General features: G+C 52.6%; 1 protein-coding gene across 2 annotated transcripts; it reads left to right on the top strand.

Annotated features, from left to right (window-relative positions):
* The first annotated feature begins 1,114 nt into the window (after positions 1 to 1,114).
* On the top strand, positions 1,115 to 17,324 carry RPAP1 (RNA polymerase II associated protein 1). 2 transcript variants are annotated; one of them, XM_068549679.1, is made up of 25 exons: positions 1,115 to 1,220; positions 1,952 to 2,209; positions 2,510 to 2,658; positions 2,941 to 3,030; positions 3,485 to 3,605; positions 4,213 to 4,434; positions 5,687 to 5,866; positions 6,884 to 6,999; positions 7,286 to 7,384; positions 8,494 to 8,595; positions 8,815 to 8,982; positions 9,236 to 9,418; positions 9,545 to 9,679; positions 9,779 to 9,949; positions 10,441 to 10,598; positions 11,032 to 11,190; positions 11,343 to 11,544; positions 11,972 to 12,081; positions 12,364 to 12,559; positions 12,755 to 12,907; positions 13,139 to 13,281; positions 13,869 to 14,625; positions 16,324 to 16,500; positions 16,637 to 16,696; positions 16,804 to 17,324. In XM_068549679.1, exons 2-25 carry the CDS (start codon positions 2,029 to 2,031, stop codon positions 16,951 to 16,953), a joined length of 4,182 nt encoding a protein of 1,393 aa, XP_068405780.1. In that variant the 5' UTR covers positions 1,115 to 1,220; positions 1,952 to 2,028; the 3' UTR covers positions 16,954 to 17,324. The 2 variants fall into 2 exon arrangements, with proteins under 2 accessions (XP_068405780.1, XP_068405772.1); XM_068549671.1 differs by having other exon boundaries at positions 1,115 to 1,296.
* Positions 17,325 to 17,947: the final 623 nt, after the last annotated feature.

Here is a 17,947-nt window from a genome sequence, read left to right as displayed (position 1 = left end):
CTTCCTGCATTTTTGGATCCAATCTCCCTCCCTCATTCACCATAACTTCTGAACAGCCAGTACAATTTGGACCCCCAAGGTTGGCTAAATCCTAGTAGCTGAAATTTACTGCTGCACTTGAAACCAAGAGAACTAAAGAAGGATTCTGTAGAATACTTAGAAAGTTGTTAGAAATGCAAATTCTTGGGTCCTATTGGAGACCTACTGAATCAGAAACTCAGGTGAGGCCCAGAAATCTGGTTTAACAAGCCCTCCAGGTGTTTCTGATGCCTGCTAAAGTTTGAGAACTCCTGGACTAACATTGGCTGCCCTAAGACGGCCTTCAATCAAGAAAAGATTTACTAAGGTCCTATGTTCATGGCAATATGCTGGGTGCTGAGCATTACAGATGCAAAAAAGAAGGCTGATGCCCCCAAGGAACTCACAGTCTATACAAGGGAACAGGGTATGTACTTATGAAAAGGTAACTGGAGTCAGTTGATAGTGGGCAGTATGTTCCCAACATGGCACACAAGTGGTGCAGATGGAAGATTCCAAGGAAAGTTCGGTGAGTAGGCCCAGCTGGCAAAAGTTTAGAGCTGATTCCAACCAGGCCTTAAAGGAAGAAAAAGACTGGGGTGGGATGGAAGGAAAAAGAGACATTGGCACGAACAAAGGCAGGATGCTCATGAAGTGAATCACCTTGCAGGCAATGAGGCTGTTTTCTCCTCTCCTCACTATCACCATCCCTGCAGTGTTTCTTTCCTTGGGCTTCACCTTTCCTTTTTCCTGGTTATTTTCTTGCTCGCCCATAATCACACTGGGGAGGTCACAGTCGAGTGTATGCAGGTTTCTATGTGCTGTCCCTTAGCTTGGGAGTGTAGGATGTGGTTATCCGGGCTGGTGAGTGCGGAAGGGCGTCTGAGGAACCCTTTGCCTCTGTCACGGGTGTTGTATGTGTACAGAGTGTCCGCCCAGAGCTTACGCGTTACAGTGGGACGCGGCAAGCGTAATACCTTTAGGCTCACGAGTCCTGAACACCAAAAGGGCAAACCCCTCCCAAGAGTGGGCGGAGCCAGGACTTGAAGAGGCGGGGCCGGGCTGCGGGGCGGAAGCTCAGAACTGGTAGCGGCGGAAGCCTGGCCCCAGCGGGGCAAGATGGCGGCGTCCAGGTGGTCCTAGGCCAAGGAGGTGGCTGGGCTAGCGGGACGGACTACAGGAGATCCCGGCGGAGGCCTCTGGTACAGGGTATCCAGTTCTTTGTCGGAGTCGGCCCCAGTGTCTTTGATCTGGCCAGGAGCGGCCGCGGCCTCGTCGGTGCGGAGATCCTGGGCACGGCCCTCCATCCGCGGGCAGCATAGGCTGAGACTCCGTGATTTCTCTTTGTTGACGCGGGTGGCGCAGGAGCGCCCGCGACCGTAGAGCCTTAGGGGCCGTTGTGGGGCCCGACAGAATATAAGTCTTGAAATGCTTTGGTGAAATTTATTCCTAAGTATTTTATTCTTTTCGATGCTATTGTAAATAGAATTGTTTTCTTAATTTCGTTTTCTGATTGTTCTTTAATAGTGTATAGAAATACAAATGATTTTTATATATTGATCTTTTATAGCCCAAGGTTTTTAATAATTTGAATACTTTTCGGCCAGGCATGTTCCCACCAGTTTGATACCGAATCACCACTCCCCGGTATGACACATTTATCCGCCTGGCTCCTAATGACATTTTCCTTAGGTCCCCTATGGTTGTTCCTGAAAGTTTTTATCATCCACAGACTGTAAACAATCTAAGGTGGCAGTAAATATTGTTGCTGGGCTATTGACATCAGGGAGATCTAAGTAAGGAGGGAACGGCAATAAGGTATGAATGAGGAGGAATGAGTCCACCGAACCCAGGGAAAAGGAGCCTTTTCTGACGCACAGAAACGAGACTCAGGGTTCAGTTGCAGAGGGCCCATCATCTTTACTGCTTCTAGGGATGAATGAGAGTGAATTCCCTACACTGAAGCAGTGCTGGAAAGAGTCCCACTAGGGAGGCAGCTGGAGTGTCAAGATGCTGTCGAGACCAAAGCCAGGGGAGTCCGAGGTGGACCTGCTGCACTTCCAGAGTCAGTTTCTTGCAGCTGGTGCAGCCCCAGCAGTACAACTGGTGAAGAAAGGAAGTAGGAGTGCTGGTGATGCTAACCCGGACCGGCCTCCACTGCAGGATCATCGGGATGTGGTGATGCTGGACAGTGAGTGGCTGTGGGTATGAGGTTGAAAAGGAGAGCGGTACAACTTCAGGGTCTCTCCCTCTTCCTGATGTGGCTGGGTTCCCCGTCATTATTTCAGAACTGTGTAACCTCTGTTGCTGCAGCCCCATTTTACATATGAAGAAACAGAGGCTCAAAGAGGTTAAATACCTTGCCCAAGGTGACACAGCTTGAGCCAGCGCTGCACAGCAACTGCCTTTCTTTCTTCGGCTTTCCCCTAGCCCTCAGTCTCTTCCTGGGAAGATATGAGTAACCTCACATATGGGTTTTTTTCTTTCTCAGATCTCCCAGATTTGCCCCCAGCTTTGGTTCCTGCTCCCCCAAAGAGAGCCAGGCCCAGCCCCGGCCATCCCCTGCCTGAACATGAGGACCCTGAAGAGAGGCTGAACAGGCATGATAAGCACATCACTGCTGTCTTGACTAAGATTATTGTGCGTCTCACCCTGGTTGAGTGGGGCAAGGCATCCAAGGGCAGAAAGGATGTTGAGTGTGGGTGGGGAGCCTTACTGAGCAGAGAGTGATTCAGAAAGATGGGACTTTATCCCCCTACAGTCAGGTTGGGGGCTGGTTTAGAATCACTGTGACTTAAGAAGCAAGATGGGTTCATGACTCCCTAGGGTGAGGTTCTAGTCATATAGAACTGAGGCTAGTAGGATAGGGTCCAGCCTGGGGAAATCTCTGTATCTTCACTGCTTTGTACTTTGTTGCTGCAGGAACGAGATACAAGTTCAGTGGCTGTGGATCTGCCTGTGCCCTGTGGCGTTGCTTTCCCTCCTGTATTCCATCGCTCACAGGGGAGACAGGTACGCAGAGGTGACCTCAGATGGTGTTTAGGGGAGGACAGTCATGTGAGCATCATAGTGCATATTCCCCAGATAGATAATCTTAATAATGATAAGCAATTCCATTGTTAAAACAGCACCACACTAAGCACTTTATATGCATTACTTCATTTAATCCTTATAACAGCCATGTAATATAGGTATCATTATCTCTATTTTTCAGTTAAGGAAACTGATAACTTTTGCAACACCACACATCTAATAGATAGAAGAGCCAGAAATCCAACCCAAGTCTGTTATACTTCAAAACCTATGCTTCTATAGAGCCCTGCTTTTTCTGAGGACTAGGGTTGTGACCCTTGGAGATTAAGCAAGTCTCTTGTATCTCTTTGTTCCAGTGACCTTGGTATAAAGAGGTTGAGAAGAGAATGGGGTAATGAGCATCAGTCACCTGGGTTTTCTTTTTGCCCCATAGGGGAAGCCAGCAACATCTGGTAAGAGAAGTATCTTTGCCCAGGAAATTGCAGCAAGGAGAGCATCTGAAGCCAAGGTCCCACCAGTTGGAGAAGTTGCATCTACTTTGGACCCACCAGAGGGTGAGCAGGGTTTGAAGAGGTTTGGGCTCAGCCTTTTTGTAATACACATTTGTAGAGTCATCTTTGGATATACATCTTCCCTGCCTCAAATCTGAAGTGCATTTGAGCCATCTAAAGAGGAGCCATCCCATATCTCCACTTAGAGTATTGAGTATGGGCAGCTTGGGTCCATATCTGGGTCTTAGGTGCAGGGAGAAGGCAGGTCATTACTTGACTGTAGGAGAAAGGAAGGGGATAGAAGTGTCTGGTAGAGACTAAAATAAAGATGTAGGCCAAGATTCTTTTAATGATGCAAATTACTAGCAGAAGAACTGGGGGCAGGCCCCTGGAGGCAGACGGCTGCCTAGACATCCAAGAGAAGAGTCAGAAAGTGGGATGTTTCTGAGGGAAACTTCTAAGTCCAAGGGGAAAAATGAGTAGAGAGGTCATCACCCCAACCCAGCCCCAGGGTGCCCTGGAGTCCTGTGCCAAACCCAGGGGCATCTGCACTCTGTGCCTGGGAAAACTCTGAGGCTTCCATCTGTCTCCAGAGCTAATGGGATTAGAGAAGAGGGACAGAAGGCCCAGTTAGGGTGAGGCAATGAAACTGATTGTATCCTTCTTCCAGGTGCTGCAGCCTGTGAGGCACTCACACCTAGGGAGCAGGGCAGCCAGCTTCCATGGAACAGCTACAGCTTCCAGGGACCCCATCTGGTTACAGGGAAGGGGCTCAAGAGCCAGGAGGCTGAGCAGGAAGCCCAGACCATCCATGAGGAGAACGTAGCGAGACTGCAAGCCATGGCTCCGGAGGAGATCCTGCAGGAACAGCAGCGGTTACTGGCTCAGCTTGGTACGGGTACCAGCCTTTCCTGCCAAGACTGGGCTAGAAAGGGACTGTCATTTATTGAGGAAGGCTCACTGTGAGTGCCAGGCAGAGTACTTTAACACATTTCATTTTGTCCTCAAACTGTTCCTGTGAGGTCAGTGGTACTAACCTCATTTATTTATGAAAAGATAAAAACAAAAATAAAAAAAACTGAGGCTCAAAACTTTAAGAAATTCTCCCTCAGGTCACACAGCCTGGTACCACATCCTGTTAATGAACACCAATGAGATATAAACCCAGGTCTACTTGGTCTCATGGGCTGTGTTCTTAACCATTATACCATGTATCCTGTACTACTGTAGTGTAGTATACACTGTATTTTGGCTGTACTCTAGTACAACTACAGGGTACTCTATTATGTGATGCTGTGCTATACTACACCTCCCTCCTAGTTTCTGTTCACCAAAACAGTAGTGCCAAGTCAATCTGTTCCAAACTATGTATCTAGCACTTATATAGAGCATACAATATATTAGTTTTGGGTTTTTGTTTTTGTTTTTTTTTGCTGCTCTGGGTCTTCATTGTTGCACACAGGCGTTCTCTAGTTGCAGCGAGTGGGTGCACCACTCTTTGTTGTGGTGCGCGGGCTTCTCATTGCAGAGCATGGGCTCTAGGCGCGCAGGCTTCAGTAGTTGTGGCACACGGGCTCAGTAGTTGTGGCTCGCGGGCTCTAGAGCACAGGCTCAGTAGTTGTGGCGCACGGGCTTAGTTGCTCCACGGCATGTGGGATCTTCCCAGACCAGGGCTTGAACCTGTGTCCCCTGCGTTGGCAGGTAGATTTTTAACCACTGCGCCACCAGGGAAGTCCCCATATATTAGGTTTTTAGTGAATATTTGTGCATAAATAAATAAATAAAATAGTTGAAAGTGAGAAACTATTCCCCTAAATGCCTTCTTTTTGGCCCTCGTCAACATTGATTCATTTATTCCACAGCCACTTACTTTGGGCCTCTGACCGGAAGCCAAGCAAAGGGATGGGCAGACTGGCCTGGACCAGGGGACTGTGAAGAGTGGAGGGATAGGTGGGCAGGCAGGTCCCAGTGACAGTTATGGGTCTTCGAGGCTGCAAGAGAGCCCAGGGGACTCAGGCCAGGGCTGGGAAGTGGCTTGTCTTAGCCTTGGCACCCACAGACAGGCAGTATTAAGCAGATTTCAGGTGTATAGAGGCTGGGGAGGATCTGCCCCTACCCATTCTCCCCTACACGCTCTCTTCTAGATCCCAGCTTGGTTGCCTTCTTGAGATCTCACAGCCACACCTGTGAGCAGGCAGAAGAGAAGGCCACAGGGGAGCAGAGGCCAGGAGGTCACTCTGCTGAGGTCACTGGAGAGGAGCCCATCATGCCAACTTCTGCCAGTGAGCCCAGGCAGGAAGATGAGCTGGAGCCAGGAGCCCCAGGTTTGGAGGAGGAGGGGACTTCTGGGGAACAAAAGTAGAGGAAAGTATTCCTTCTCCTAGGCCTGGCAGATGGGAAGAGAGAGAATCTTCTCTGTCCTTGAACGTCTAACGTTAATCTTCATTATTGGCTTGAAATCATTCTTCATTTGCTGATGCTTATATCTTCCTGCACGTGCTTCCTGTTTTCCTGTCCTGTTACTGCTCCTTCTCCCCCTTCCCTGGTAAGAGACAGCACAATGTGATGGCTGAATGGCCCCCTCCCCCTCCAGACCATCTGCCCCCTGCCTTTGCAGTAGCTGCCCCAACTCTGGCTCCATCCATCCCACAGTTCTTACTGCCTCTGCTCTCAGTGTTGGGAGGATAATGGCAGGGTGGTGGGAGAGGAAGGGGCTGACGCAGGTCTTGTGAACATGCCAGACCTGAAGCAGAGAGGCCAGTGGGAGCACTCATCTTCCAGGAACTGGATGATTTTATTAGTGATTAACGAAAGAAGAATTGAATTAGGAGAGCCAGGAACCTCCTGCCCCTGGATGAGCTCTAGGCCAGTTGAGCATGTTGGATGGGGGTTGGGTGGGGTGAGGAAGGAGGAGGATATTGCAGGTGTGTGTTTCTGTATCTTGCTCTGCTGAGGTATAGCTGCCCCCTCCTCATTGTCCCCACTCCCCTGCTCCTTTAGAAGGTCGGTACTAGAGAGTGGAGAACTGTGGTTTCCCTGCTGTATGTGGTTCTCCCTTCCTCCTCTGCTTCCTCTCTCTTCTCTTCCTTATCTCCTCCACTTCCTCTTTCCTCTCCCAACAAATCTTTGGGGTCAGAAAGGGGCTAGAGCCCAGGACGGGGTGTGTTCTGCCATATCAGGCATTCCAGCCCCTGGGCCGTGCCATTAGTCATAGCTGAAGGCAGAGGCTGCCAGACCCTTGGGCAGAGGTGGATGTGGCAGCTTCTGGATGATGGCTGGGACCCCAGTGGATCAGTGAGCTGAGCCCCTTAGGGAATACTACTCTGCTTCCATCTCCCCAGCTCTGGCACTGCCCGTGACCCCCCAGAAAGAATGGCTGCACATGGACACTGTTGAGCTGGAGAAGCTCCATTGGACCCAAGACCTGCCTCCACTCCGACGGCAGCAGACTCAGGAGGTGAGGAGGGCCAGCTGGCCTACAAGGGCAAGGTGGGGTGACAGTGAGTGGGGCTGCTGTCTTGCACCCAGAACTTAGGCTTTTCTCTTCCCCCAAGCTGGAGAAACATCTCTCCTAGTGCTCACCCCCCTCCTCCTGCCTGGCCTCTAAGGCCAGAGGAGCCCCACTTCTGGTCAGAGGTAGAGTCAGGCCCTACGTCCTGAGAGGCCTGGGATTACAGGTGAGGAATGGGTGTGGGGAAGTTGCTGGTGCCCCCAGCCCATAGTTCTCGTTCTGTACCCATTAGAGGATGCAGGCCCGATTCAGTCTTCAGGGAGAGCTGCTGGCCCCCAGCATGGACCTTCCCACCCATCTGGGCCTACACCACCACGGAGAGGAGGCGGAGGTGAGGCATGGGGTCCAGGGAGTACTGGGCAGCTCTCAGCAAGTGCTTTTAACAACCATGTGGAGAAGGACCGCTGCTCAGCTGCCTTGGCCCTTCTGTGCGCCCTATTCCAGTTCACGGCCTTGCTGTCTTTTCAGTTTTTTTTTTTTTTTTTAATATTTATGTATTAGTTTATTTGTTTGGCTGCACCGGGTCTTCCTTGTGGCATGCGGGATCTTCATTGCCGCATGGGGGATCTAGTTCCCTGACCAGGGATCGAACCCCGGGCCCCCTGCATTGGGAGCGCAGAGTCTTAACCACTGGACCATCAGGGAAGTCCCTGTCCTTTCAGTTGTTAGGCTTGAAATCTTTCTCCTTGTTCCCTCACATTCCAGTCAGTCGCCAGAATTTGCCAATTCTGTTTGTCACCTCCCCGCAGTGCTTCCTCGATCAGAGCCTTGATCCCTCTGGTCTGTTCAGTCGCCATGTTCTGCTCACTCCGTCATGCCATTCGCTCGCTCCCCCACGGGGCTGCCGTAGTGATTTCCCCTGGCCCAGCTCAGGCTGTCCCTTGCCTCAGAAAGTTTCCTAGCTCAGGGAATTCTCCCAGAATAAGGTCTTGGCTCCTCAGCACGACAGAACAGCCTTCCACCATCTGTCCCTGCTGACCCCACAGCTCTGCGTCCCTCACTTCTGCTGCACATTCTGTTGCCTCCTCCCCACGTACCCGCTGTGCTCAAGGACCTCCAGGGCTCAGTTCTTGAAGCCCGCTCCAGGGAACGCCTTTCCCCTCTGCTCCATGCCAGGCCATCAGAGCTCTACCCACCCACTGAGACCACATCACTTTTCCAGGTGCCCCTTCTCTCTCTCTCCTGTTCTCTGGTTGCAAATTAAACACCAATTACTACATTCCTCCCAAACTGCCTTATGCTATGGTTACTTGTGTGCCAGTCTTACTTCCTTTACCAGTCTGAGGCTCCACGGAGAGCAGAGGCAAGAGACATCACTTACTTTTCTTTGTCTTCACCTTGACACCTGACTCAGTGCATGGCAGATAGGGGTTGCCACGTATTTGTTGGTGGGTGCTGCCCTGTGTCTTGGCTCCTTCTGACTTCTTGTCCCTGTTCCAGAGAGCAGGGTACTCCCTTCAGGAGCTGTTCCACCTGACGCGCAGCCAGGTGTCCCAGCAGAGAGCACTAGCGCTGCATGTGTTGGCCCAGGTCATCGGCAGGGTGAGTGGACTGCTGGCCTCGTCCTGCCCGCCCCCCTCCCCTTAGGCTTTCCCACCTCCTGCCTGTTTCACTCTGACTCACTGGCCCATACACCAGCTGTCTGTGGGTCACACTGAGAACAGGACATACCCAGGATCCTAGCTGGACAAGTGAAGGGTTTAGGACAGAGACTCTGTAACTTCAGCGTATTCAGCAAGGTTTTATCCTCCTGCCCTCAAGGCCCAGGCTGGCGAGTTTGGGGACCGGCTAGTGGGCAGTGTCTTGCGCCTCCTTTTGGATGCTGGTTTCCTCTTCCTGCTGCGCTTCTCTCTGGATGACAGAGTGGATGGGGTCATCGCAGCTGCCGTCCGGGCTCTTCGGGCTCTGCTGGTGGCTCCTGGAGATGAGGTACAACAGGCATAGGAATGAGGCTCCGAGGCATTAGGGTCCCTATGCCTCCTGCTGGGCCTGCCCTCGTTGATGAGGCTTTGCCAGGCAGGGCACAGAATGGGGTGGCTGTGTCACCGCCTTCTATAGGCCCCAAAGCCTAGGAGCCTTGCCTCTCTGTCCTTTGTGCGTGGCTTTTGCCCTCTACTTCTGGACCCGCTTTCTGGCCTGATCCCTCTTCCTCTTCCCACCTTCACACTCTTTCCTCTGGCAGGAGCTCCTCGATAGCACCTTCTCTTGGTACCATGGAGCTTTGGTGTTCCCTCTGATGCCCAGCCAGGAGGACAAGGAGGACGAGGATGAGGATGAAGGGCCCCCAGCAGAAAAGGCAAAAAGGAAGAGCCCGGAGGAAGGAAACCGGCCTCCATCTGACCTGGCCCGACATGACGTCATCAAGGTAAAAGTGCTGGGGCAGCTGCACTGGTCCCATGACCTCCAGGGCCAGCACATGTTGGGCAGGAGGGGTCATCAAGGCCTGGGGCCCAGTTGCATTTGGTAGTGGGTTTGTGTCTCTGATCCTCAGGGGCTCCTGGCCACCAACCTGCTGCCTCGGCTACGCTACTTGCTGGAGGTGACCTGCCCAGGACCTTCTGTGGTCCTTGACATCCTGGCTGTGCTCATCCGCCTGGCCCGGCATTCCCTGGAGTCAGCCACAAGGGTGAGAAAGAGAAGGAGGCAGGGACTGGGCAAAGAGCCTAGCTAGGCCTGGTCTTGACCCTCAGCCTCCCTACCTCCCTTTTCCTCCTGGCCTGCACAGGTCCTAGAGTGCCCTCGGCTGATAGAGACTGTGATTCAAGAGTTCCTGCCCACCAGCTGGTCCCCTATGGGGGTGAGGCCTACCCTCAGTCTACACAGAATGCCCTGTGCTCCTGCCATGAAACTTCTTCGTGTCCTGGCCTCGGCTGGTAGGAATATTGCTGCCCGGCTGGTAAGCAGAACACAGGGCAAGGGATGGGGGCTTGAGACGGGGCTGGGTTGGGGGCTAAGCATAGCCCCTGCACTCTGGGTGGCCCAGTCATGCCATCTTTCTCTTTGTATCTGTTCCAGTTGCCTAGAAATGGAACAGAAACCCTCAGGCAGGAACCTAGTCATCTGGAGCCTAGTGTATCCTGTAGGCCTGCTCTGCTCTCATTATGTGAAGGGAAGGTTCCCTGTTCCCTGGACCCAGGCCAGAAGGGCCACATACAAATAGGCATAGCCAAGGTGCCCAGCAAGTGCTTGCTAAAAAGAAGGAGGGAAGGAGAGAGGAAGGGAGGGATGGATGAGATAGTTTCACCCTAGCCCAGAACTATGACCCTCTGGCACCAGAGGGGTCTCAGCAGGGATGAGTTGAGCCAGTTTCTGTAGTGAGAGAACCTGAGGCTTGGAACTTCGGGCTCCCAGCTGATCCTGATCCCCAGACTCTCTGCCCAACCCCAGCTGAGTGGCTTTGATCTCCGGAGTCGCCTGTGCCGCTTTGTAGCTGAGGCTCCTCAGGATCTGGCCTTGCCCCCAGAGGAAGCCGAGACACTGAGCACTGAGGCCTTCCGTCTGTGGGCCGTGGCAGCCTCCTACGGCCAGGGCGGTGACCTTTACAGGTGAGGAGAGACAAGGGTAGGCTCCCTCACAGACCCCTCCAGCTCTGCACTCTGGCCTTGCTCAAGGTTCAAGCTCGGAGGGAGGCTGAGTATGAGAAAGAGGTGATTCTGGGAGAAAGGAAGAAAACTTGGGAGTCAGTAGCCAGGGGAGAGTGGAACAAAGCTGGGTTAACCACATTCTGTGCACCCCAGCTTGGTATCTTGGTGAAATCAGATTTAAATTCCATCTTGTGGCGGAAGCCTTGAGGGGCTACCTCCTTCCCTTCAGCCCCCAGCCTTCCTTCTTGAAACCTTCCCAGAGTCCCCAGCCCTGGGCCTCCCTCCTGCTCCTCCTCAGCCAGACTGCAGATGCCCGGGGCCGAGCCTTGCTTTGTGTCTTCTGTTTCCATCTCTCTTCTCACACTGAAGGGTGGTCCTTCTCCCCGCTTACCAGGGAGCTGTACCCTGTGCTGACGCGAGCCCTGCAGGATGTGCCGAAGGAGCTCAGCAGCCCCTCCCCTCAGCCCCTGGCTCTGCAGAGGACAGCCTCACTGCTCACTGTCCTCACCCAGCTGACCCTAGCAGCCGGTAGCACCACCCCTGAGCCCAGAAGGTAGGCTCTAGCCCTGAGCTGCTGGCGGTGACGTCCTGTTGGGAGCTCTGGGACCGGTGGGAGTGCTCCTCCACAGGGAGAGGGTGGCCAGGGCTTAGAGGGGAGTCCAGGCAGCCAGATCCTCACTGTGGCCCCCTGTGGCTCTCCTGTAGTGACTCTGCTGAAGCCAGTCTGTCGGCCACTCCTTCCTCAGTCACTTGGACGCAGGTGTCTGGGCTCCAGCCTCTCGTGGAGCCTTGTCTAAGACAGACCTTGAAGTTGCTGCCCAGACCTGAGATGTGGAGTGCCCTTGGCCCAGTGCCCACTGCCTGCCTGCTCTTCCTGGACGCTTACTACCAGGCCTGGAGCCAGCAGGTAAGTGTTGCCTGCCTGCCTTCCACGCTGCCCTGGGTGCCCTGCCTTCACCTTAGCATTCCAACCTCGTTCTCCCTCTGTCTCCACCTCTCCGTACCTCCCTCCCCATTTCCGCCTTTTCCCTCCTACCTTTCTTCCTCTTTCCACCTCCACGTCCAGTGGAGCTTCCAAGGAGTCGTGTTGATAGGGACCATAGAACCCCAAACAGCCGCTCAGCCTCCCTGGAGCCTTTATGCTCTCTCAAGACCCTAGACAGTGGGTGCCAGAGCAACCTCAGGGTCTTCTCTGCCTCTAGAAGGGGCAGAAGGCAGAAGCCTCTAAACACTGACTCTTGGCCACTTGGAGTCATGGGCTTGGCCTGGGTACACAGGGTCCAGGAGAAGGGGGGTCCTGGGCCATCAGCTCAGTGAGTGTCTTGGTCTTCCAGCCAGGCGTGTGCCCAGGGGATTGGCTTCAGGACACGGAGCGCCTGTCGGAGGAGCTGCTGCTGCCGCTGCTGAGCCAGCCCGCTCTGGGCAGACTGTGGGGTTCGCTGGGGTGTGTACTGCGTGCGGTTGTGGAGCCGGCGGTGGGGCGGGGAGGCAGCAGTTTCGCTCCTTGTGGGGTTCCTGCGCCTGGCTCCTTGGTCCATCCCAGCTGGAACCCCCCAGCCTGAGGGAAACCTGAATCCCTAGCAGGCAGCGACTGGGGGCTCCAGGGAACGTGGGCACTGTCCGCACGGCCACGTTTCCGCTAGCCTTGGTCGCACAACAAGCAGCTGTTTCCAGCCCAGCACATGTCAGGCCAGAGCCCCCCTCAGTGTCTCCATTCTGCTTCCAGGTGCTGCTCCCCTCTCTGCAACCCACAGTCCTGTGCTCCGGCCCCTGAAGCTCTCTCCAGCCTCGTGTCACTGGGCTGCGCAGGAGGCCACCCTCCTCTCAGTCTGGCTGGCTCAGCCTCCCCCTTCCCATTCCTCACGGCCCTCCTCTCTCTTTTCAACACCCTGGGTTGGATCCACAAGGGGCTGTGTGGCCAGGTGAGCGCTGGGTGCCTGGTTAGGGGGGCAGGGGACCAAGATGGCAGGAGTCAGAAAGGGGAAGGGCGCCCCTTGGGGAAGAGAGGCCTCTTCTGCCAGCACCCATTTCTCTGAGTTTAGCTGGGGAAGGGGCAGCTGGGGAGCCCTAGAGGGCATCAAAGTCACCTTGTGAATCTGAAGCTTGCTTTTCCTCAGCTGGCTGCCATATTGGCTGCCCCAGGACTGCAGAACTACTTCCTCCAATGTGTGGCTCCTGTGGCTGCTCCACACCTCACACCCTTCTCCGCGTGGGCCCTGCGCCATGAGTATCACCTGCAGTACCTGGCACTCGCCCTGGCCCAGAGAGCGGTGGGTGCCCCCAACCCCCATCCCTCTGTCCACTGCCCCCCCCCCCCATTATCCCCATCCTGCTTCTCTGGAGCTTGTGCTGCTTCTGGCAGGCCATGCGGTTCTACTTGCCTGCAGACATGCCCAGGTCCTGTGCCCATCAGCATATATTCTCTTCCTCACTTCTCTTTGCTTTGTCCCCCCTCACCCCCTCTGCCTGCTCCTCCCCCTTCCCCCCTTTTCTGTCCACAGGCGACACTCCAGCCAGTGTCAGCCACCAGTGCTGCCCTCTATCACAGCATGGCCTTGGCCCTGCTGAGCCGGCTGCTGCCCGGAAGCGAGCACCTCGCCCATGAGCTACTGCTGAGCTGTGTGTTCCGGCTGGAGTTCCTCCCGTAAGTCCAGGGTTGGCGGCATCAACTGAGCCCTTTGAGAGGCTGCTGAGGTGGTTGACAGAGCAGCCCTGAATTTGGGGCCAGGAGACCTGGGTTTCATTCTCTTTCTTCCATGGATTACGCTTAACCTGTCTGAGTTTCCATTTCCTCATTAATAAAGTGAGGATGAGGATAATATGCTAGAGTATTATTATGAGACTTCTGTGACTGTATGGCTGAAAAATGGTTATAAACTAGCTGTACGCTTATAATAGCTAACAGTTACCCAGTGCTTACTCCTTGTCCGGTACTCCCTTAACCGTTTGTCTCTATTTTAATTGTTTTACTGTACCATGAGATGTGTATTATTATCATTATTATCCCCACTTTACTCTGAGGAAAGTGAGGCACAGAGAAGTTCTGTAAACTTGCAACTAGGTAACTGGCTCTAGTGCCCGTCCTCTTAACTGCTATACACATTACATGGAAGGCTATTAGGGGAACAGGGAGGAGCAGGATTGGACCTAGGAGCCTCTGGGAAGCCCTGGAGAGCTGGCATGGACTTGTGGGTTCTAGCCCTCATTTTTGGCTTTTGGGTTCTGTTACAGGGAAAGAGCATCAGGGGGTCCGGAGGCAGCCGACTTCTCTGACCGGCTGTCCTTAGGGAGCGGCGGGGACCTTGGGTGTGGGCGAGGGACTCTGCTAGCTCAGGCCTGCCAGGACCTCCCCAGCATCCGCAGCTGCTACCTGACCCACTGCTCACTGGCCCGGGCCAGCCTGCTAGCCTCTCAAGCCCTGCACCGAGGGGAGCTCCAGCGAGTCCCAGCCCTGCTGCTCCCTGTGGCTAAGGAGCCCCTGCTGCCCACTGACTGGCCTTTCCTGCCATTGATTCAGCTCTACCACCGGGCCTCAGACAGCCCCTCGGGGCTCCCTCCTGCTGACACTGTGGGCACAGCCATGCGGGCCCTGCAGTGGGTGCTAGTCCTGGAGAGCTGGCGCCCCCAGGCCCTCCAGGCTGTGCCTCCTGCTGCCCGCCTGGCACGGCTCATGTGTGTGTTCTTGGTGGACAGTGAATTGTTCCGGGAGACCCCAATACAACGTCTGGTGGCAGCCCTCCTGGCCCGGCTCTGCCAGCCTGAAGTCCTACCAAACCTCAACCTGGATTGCCCACTTCCTGGCCTGACGTCTTTCCCGGATCTCTATGCCAACTTCCTGGAGCATTTTGAGGCTGTGTCTTTTGGGGACCACCTCTTTGGGGCTCTGGTTCTCCTCCCCCTGCAGCGTCGGTTCAGCGTCACCTTGCGCCTTGCCCTCTTTGGGGAGCACGTGGGAGCCTTGCGAGCTCTGGGCCTGCCTCTGACCCAGGTACTTTCTCAGCCCAGCAGGGCCCACCATGGGCATCCTGTCCTGGGCCTTGGAGGCAGTCCTGAGCCGCGGGGAGCTTTGGTGGGCCTCAGGTTCCTTATCTTACCTCTTGGAGGCTTTGAGGAGATTAAGAGAATACGTGAAAAGGGCTTACTGTGGTGTCTGGCATACAGTAGGTGTTCATTATTAAAAAGGCACGGCTCCTTGCTCATGAGGTGCTACAGTCTAGATAAGAGATGTACTAAAACCAACATAGTCCTCAGGTATTCAGATTCTAGGTGTTAAGTCAGGATTCAGAGAAGGGAAAGATCAAAGTGGGCTTCCCACGAGGAGAAGCCTTTGTGGAAGAAGTGGGGATTGATCTGGGCATGGAAAATTGGGTAGAATTTGGATTGTTAAGGAGAAAGATAGAATGTACCTAGTGGAACAGCATAAGCAAAAGCTCAGAGGCAGGAAGGAATATGACAGGATGGGAAGAGGAAGGAGTCTATGACAGATATCAGCTTGGGAACTTGTTGGAAACAAAGCTAATAAAGTCTTAGAGGGCCTCAGATATCAGGCTAAGGAGTTAAACTTGTAAGCTGTAAAGAGTTACTAATTTTTTTTAAGATTTGTTTTTTTATTTTCATTATAACTTATTTTGGTAAGCTTGAAATATAAACATTTTAATATACGTATGTAAGATATAAATGTATATTTTGTATAAAAAACTAAAAAGAAAATATAAAATATTTTTAAGAATTAAAAAGAACGTTACAGGGAATTCCTTGGGGGTCCAGTGGTTAGGACTGCACGCTGTCACTGCCAAGGGCCCGGGTTCAATCCCTGGTCAGGGAACGAAGATCCCACATGCCACGTGGTGTGGCCAAAAAAAGAATAGATTAAGGGAAAAAAAAGAACTTTACAGTTATCCATAATCCCACTGCCCGGTAGTAATTATTTTGATTTACCTTTTTTTCGTCTTTTTTTTTTGGCTGCACCTCGCAGCATGTGGGATCTTAGTTCCCTGACCAGAGATCAAACCCGTGCCCACTGCATTGGGAACACGAGTCCTAACCACTGGATCGCCAGGGAAGTCCCTGTGCATATATATTTTTATAAAATTGGGATCACTGCATAATGTTTTCTTCATTGAATGTTAGGTAGTAAGCATTTCTCACATCATTAAATAATCTAAGAAATCAATGTTTTTATTATTATATCATAATCCATCATGCAGGTGCATCCCAGTTTATTTTATCAGAACCCCTTAGTGGGCATGAAAGTTGTTTCTGATTTTTTGCTATTTTAAGTAACACTGTGATAAACACCATTGGACATAAACTCATAATCATTTCTGTGTGGAATTAAGAATAATTTTTTTAGAAACAGAATTACTATTCCAAAGAACATAAACTTTTGAAAGGTTTGGTAATAGAATTGAGCAGCTGAACATCACATTTTGAAAGTTTTAAGTAGATTAAGCAAGTAGTAGTAGCAGTAGAAATTCACAGCTGTTTCTCAGTTCCCCAGTTTCCGCTGCTTTTGAGCTCTTTAGTCTTTAACCTTGATCCTTGTGATAGACAGGGATGGATGTCTGTCTAGGACCGGATCTCTGCCCTCATGATTTGTTTCATGTGACCATCAACCATCCACCCTGTTGTCCAGTGATACACATTCCACCCTGACCCTCAGCTTGTCTCATTTCCCCTGTCACAGTTGCCTGTGTCCCTGGAAAACTACACAGCACCTCCTGAAGACAACCTGGCCCTCCTTCAGCTCTACTTCCGGGCTCTGGTTACTGGTGCGCTCCAATCACGCTGGTGCCCTGTGCTCTATGCTGTGGCCGTGGCTCATGTCAACAGCTTCATCTTCTGCCAGGACCCAAAGAGCTTGGTAAGTTACATCCCCATCTCCAGAGGGAGGGAAGGAACCTGCAGTTGAACTGAGCCAGCTGGGGAGGAGGTGAGGGCCAGGCCAGGCGAGTGATAGGCCTGTGGCCTGGTGCCACCTCTCCCTCTTCTGCCTCTAGGATGAGGTAAAGGCTGCCCGCAGGAGCATGTTGCAGAAAACTTGGCTGCTGGCAGATGAGGTAGGGCGGGGCACATCTTGGAGGGTGGGAGAATGGAGGGTCTTGGGGAACAGAGATCTCAACAGGATCTCACTACCCACTTCATAAAGTTTCTTCCTTCTCTGCAGGGTCTTCGGCAGCACCTTCTCCACTATAAGCTTCCTAATTCTGCCCTTCCAGAGGGTTTTGAGCTGTATCCCCAGTTGCCCCCTCTGCGTCAGCAGTACCTCCAGAAACTGATCTCAGGGGTGCTCCAAAATGGGGTTTCAGAGACCTAGTATATGTAGCTGCTGCAGAGGAAGAGATGGATACATTCTATTGGGGTTCACCAACAGATGCCTGGCCAGAGAGAAGGGCTTCATGTCCTAAGAGTGTGCAGGAAACAATAGAGCAGAAGGCTTGCCTTCCTAGGAGCAAGCTCTTTGAGCTTTTTTGGAGATTGGTGAGCCTACCCTTATGTCCTGATATCTGGAGCTCAGGATCTGGGGCTTCTGAGGGTCTGTGCTGGGAGTGAGGGGTGACTTAGCTATATACCGCTTCTTGGGGACAAGACAAACTAACTATACCTCTTCCTCTCCCCACCCCAGGCCAGGGTATATGAATACTGGAGCTGAGCATTGAAATAAAGAATTTTTTTATCTTCTGGGAATTTGATTTGGACTGATTTCAGATGTACTAGTTCAGGATTGGTATCGAGGAATGGGTTATCTCTGGGGGAAGCAGGACTACTGTGAGAGACATCGGGGGAGGAATCATGAATGGGAGGTGAAAACTGAGTCCACATCTGGGACAACAAAAATGTGGGTCCCAGTTCTGGAGTGAAGCCAGGCCAGGGCAGTGCTCTTGGGAATGGGGGGTGCTTCTAGAAGGACTCTCAGCAGTCCACTTGGAGTGTAGGTGTGCTAAATGAGGTTAGCATCTTGTCTCCTTATGGTCCCCTATTTCCATCCACTGTGATCATGAGACAAGAAGAAGCCAAAAATCAGACTGGTGCAGTAGCTGTCTATCTTAAATCTGTTTGGGTTGCTATAACAGAATACCACAGGCTGGGTGGCTTTTGAACAACAGACATTTATTTCTCACAGTTCTAGAGACTGGGAAGTCCAAGATCAAGGTGCTGGCAGATTTGGTATCTGGTGAAGGCCTGCTTCCTGGTTCATAGGCAGCTCTCCCATGGCAGGAGAGGCAAGGGAGTTCTCTGGGGCCTCTTTTTATACGGGCGCTAATCCCATTTCACCCATGAAGGTGGAACCCTCATGACTTAATCACTTC

This window comes from Eschrichtius robustus, chromosome 1 (assembly GCF_028021215.1).
Source record: "Eschrichtius robustus isolate mEscRob2 chromosome 1, mEscRob2.pri, whole genome shotgun sequence".
NCBI classification, from domain to species: Eukaryota; Metazoa; Chordata; class Mammalia; order Artiodactyla; family Eschrichtiidae; genus Eschrichtius; species Eschrichtius robustus.
This window is presented reverse-complemented; position numbering and strand designations above follow the sequence as displayed.

Bases quoted from the DNA above. Each gene is read 5' to 3' on its own strand.
- RPAP1 (XM_068549679.1), top strand. From the start codon at position 2,029: ATGCTGTCGAGACCAAAGCCAGGGGAGTCCGAGGTGGACCTGCTGCAC. The intron at 8,596-8,814 runs GTGAGTGGACTG...CCTGCCCTCAAG, and splicing joins TGGCCCAGGTCATCGGCAGG to GCCCAGGCTGGCGAGTTTGG. The intron at 10,599-11,031 runs GTGAGGAGAGAC...CCCGCTTACCAG, and splicing joins CAGGGCGGTGACCTTTACAG to GGAGCTGTACCCTGTGCTGA.